The sequence below is a fragment of the Misgurnus anguillicaudatus genome, chromosome 6, assembly GCF_027580225.2.
Source record: "Misgurnus anguillicaudatus chromosome 6, ASM2758022v2, whole genome shotgun sequence".
In the NCBI taxonomy this organism is placed as follows: Eukaryota; Metazoa; Chordata; class Actinopteri; order Cypriniformes; family Cobitidae; genus Misgurnus; species Misgurnus anguillicaudatus.
The window spans coordinates 5,679,933-5,683,041 of NC_073342.2; the positions used below are offsets into that span (position 1 = coordinate 5,679,933).

At 34.7% G+C, this 3,109-nt stretch overlaps 1 gene segment (V, D, J or C); it reads right to left on the reverse strand.

The window, feature by feature from the left end:
- Nucleotides 1-226: 226 nt before the first annotated feature.
- Nucleotides 227-2,215, reverse strand: LOC141364398 (Ig kappa-b4 chain C region-like). The segment is given in 3 exon segments: nt 227-549; nt 1,776-1,827; nt 2,174-2,215. Coding segments are annotated over 3 exon segments (417 nt in total).
- Nucleotides 2,216-3,109: the final 894 nt, after the last annotated feature.

The window sequence follows — 3,109 nt, forward strand, 5'->3', positions numbered from 1 at the left end:
TCAGGTTTATTTATAAAATGTGAGCTTTCATATTCAAAACAGACAAAATGAGTCAAAGACATAAAGATACAATCTGATTTTATTTGATGAATTCTCACACAATCATGAGTGAATGAATAAAGCAGACATAGACTTGTGTTGTTTGTGAAAAGAGATGTGAGATGAGAGAGAGAAACACAGTTAGTCTGTTAGTCTTGATGTGAGACAGAGGAGAGAGTGAGTGGATCTACTGTGAACACTGATCTCTCCTCAATTCTCCAGTGACTTTATCACGCTGGTCTTTCTGTGTGAGCTCACAGCTGACTGAGATCACTGAGCTCCACTCCTGCTCAGAGAGAGTCAGACTGCTGCTCCAGCTGTACAGACCGTCCTTCTCCAGGAGAGCAACACTGCTGTACTGAGACCTGCTGCTGATCCCGTCCACCTTCCAGTTCAGACTCCAGTCTGAGGGGAAGCCCTTATTGGCCACACACATCAGTGTTGCTGTTTGCTTTGTGGAAATCTCTTCACTGGACGGCGGCAGGACGCTCACTTTAGGGGAACTGTTGCCTGACAATCACATCAATAGTCAATAATTCACACAATAAAAATAAATTCACTTTTCTGTGTTAAACATTAAAGATCATAATAATAAATACAGAAAGTGTAGGTCTCCTGAAGATTTTTTTTAATCATATAGCTGCATTAAATGGCTAATATCACTTTTGTCATGTTCATCTGAAGGCTTTGATTCACTGAAATACATTTTGTTACTTCAATGAAAATATAAATGAAAAAATATAGAGGCGGTTTCCTGGACAGGGTTTATATAAATAAAGGATTAGGGCTTAATAAACACACTTTAGTTTTAAACATTACTGTTGTGCACATTGAGACAAAACAATGGCACTGATATGTTCAGTTTAGACAGCTCAAACATATATTTTAGCGCAGGACAAAACTTAAACTCTGTCTGAAACTGACAAATATTCATCATTGTAAAAGAAAATATTAAGAAATTTGAAATATTGTAAAGGACAGTCAGTCAAACTCTTCACAGTTTTTGTGTAATACTGTATATAAATGTATATCATTCATAAATAATATTAATAAATAATATATTTTTTACAGAATACAAGTTTAGCATATAAAAAATAATTTGTCACATTAAGTCTTGCACCTGATAACGCTTTAAATTGAATTTTAGTTAAACCTAAATTAAATTCCAGTTAATAACCCAGTTAGTTGTAACTACACACCAAATTATAAAACTGAGCTGCACTTTGTTAACAACTAAAAAGGGAGACGCGCACATCCAAACACTAGCAGGTGCCGGAATCCAAAAATCCAACTTAACAAGACAAAAAAATAATCCGCACACTGAACTCACAAAAAAAAATTTAATCACCGAAGTAACGTTTCGGCTTCCGCCCTTCTTCAGAAGTCTTTTTTGGTGAATTCAGTGTGCAGATTCTTTTTTTGCACTTTGTTAACAAACCATAGTGTGAGCCTAAACAAAATAAGATTTAATGTTGAGTTCATATAAATGTAAAAATTGGAAATCATTTTGAGTTTGAGAAAATCCACAACCCTTTTTAAGTATCTATATGTACAAATAATTAAACACAAACAAATATTAGTAAAAATTTCTGGGTGCTCTTTCTTGTATACACAATATCATTCAAATACAAATAAATATGATATAAAGTACCTCCCATCTTGTGTTTCATATCTGATGTGTATATTTAGAAACATTTATTAATTGTATTAAATGTATTATTGTATTATTTACTTACTGCCAACATCCAGTCTGGTGCCGCTGCCGAAAGTCCACCACAGTGATACAAACTAATAGAGCGACTGTACAAAAACCTGAACACAAACTACAGCAGAATATACAACACTAACAGCACACAACACAAACAACTATTGAAGATCTTTGAATGATTTATGTCTGAATAATAAACAGAAAACTATTACAATCTTTTAGTTTTCATTTATTTGTTTGTGTTGTGTGGACACTGTGTAGATATTTCCCCTGCATACACAAACCTAAATATTTAGACACATTTATTTTGCACATTAATGTTTTACCTTTATTCAAAACTTTATTATTTCTTTAAAATTTTAGTTTTTCTTCAGAATATTTCTTGCATGAAAGTCCATTAAATAATGATAGTGTATTAGTCTGTACGAGCAGAAGTTTCCTGTCGTCTTCTTTGCATTGTGTTGTCATGCTTCAGTGATGTGTGAGTGTTTATAGTGCTGTGAGTTTAACACTTCATGACTGAGATCAGAACAGAACAGAATCTTCATCATCACACAAACCAAAAGAACAACAATGACTTTCATCATCATCTTCATCTGGACACTCACAGTCTTTACTCAAGGTTTGTGTTGTAACATTTTTATCATCATCATTAATTCATTGAAGAGTGAAATATTGATTTGTTTCCGTGTTGTCTTATATTTCATTCTTGTTGTTTCTTTCAGTGTGTAGAGGACAGTACACTGTTACTCAGAGTCCATCAATAACAGTTCAACCAGGACAACAAGTTCAAATAAACTGTAAAGTCAGCAGTGCAGTGTATCGTGGTAAATGGTTAGCCTGGTACTTACAGAAACCTGAAGAAACTCCTAAACTACTCATAAATGCTGCAACAAGCCTCTACACAGGAACTCCATCAAGATTCAGTGGCAGCGGATCAAACACAGATTTCACTTTGACCATCAGTGGAGTTCAGACTGAAGATTCAGGAGATTATTACTGTCAAAGTTATCACAGTGATGGTGTGTTGACACAGTGATAAAGAGTGATACAAAAACCTCTTTCAGTCAGACTCACAGGGTGCGTTCACACGACAAAATTTTGGGAGTGACAACCGTATTTACTTACAGGTGTGAGTCTGGAAATGTCGTGTTCACACAGCAAATTAAAGACACAAATAGAACACTGCCTGTATGAACAAGCAACCGACCTCAAACCCGTATGCTAGTTACACGCGGCGCCTGTAACCATAGTGACAGACGTAAATATTAAAAAAATATTATTTATGCAATGAGAAAAACTTTATTTATGTAATTAATAAAAACAGCTGGCTGGTGTAACGCTTACCATTGTGCAGAGAAA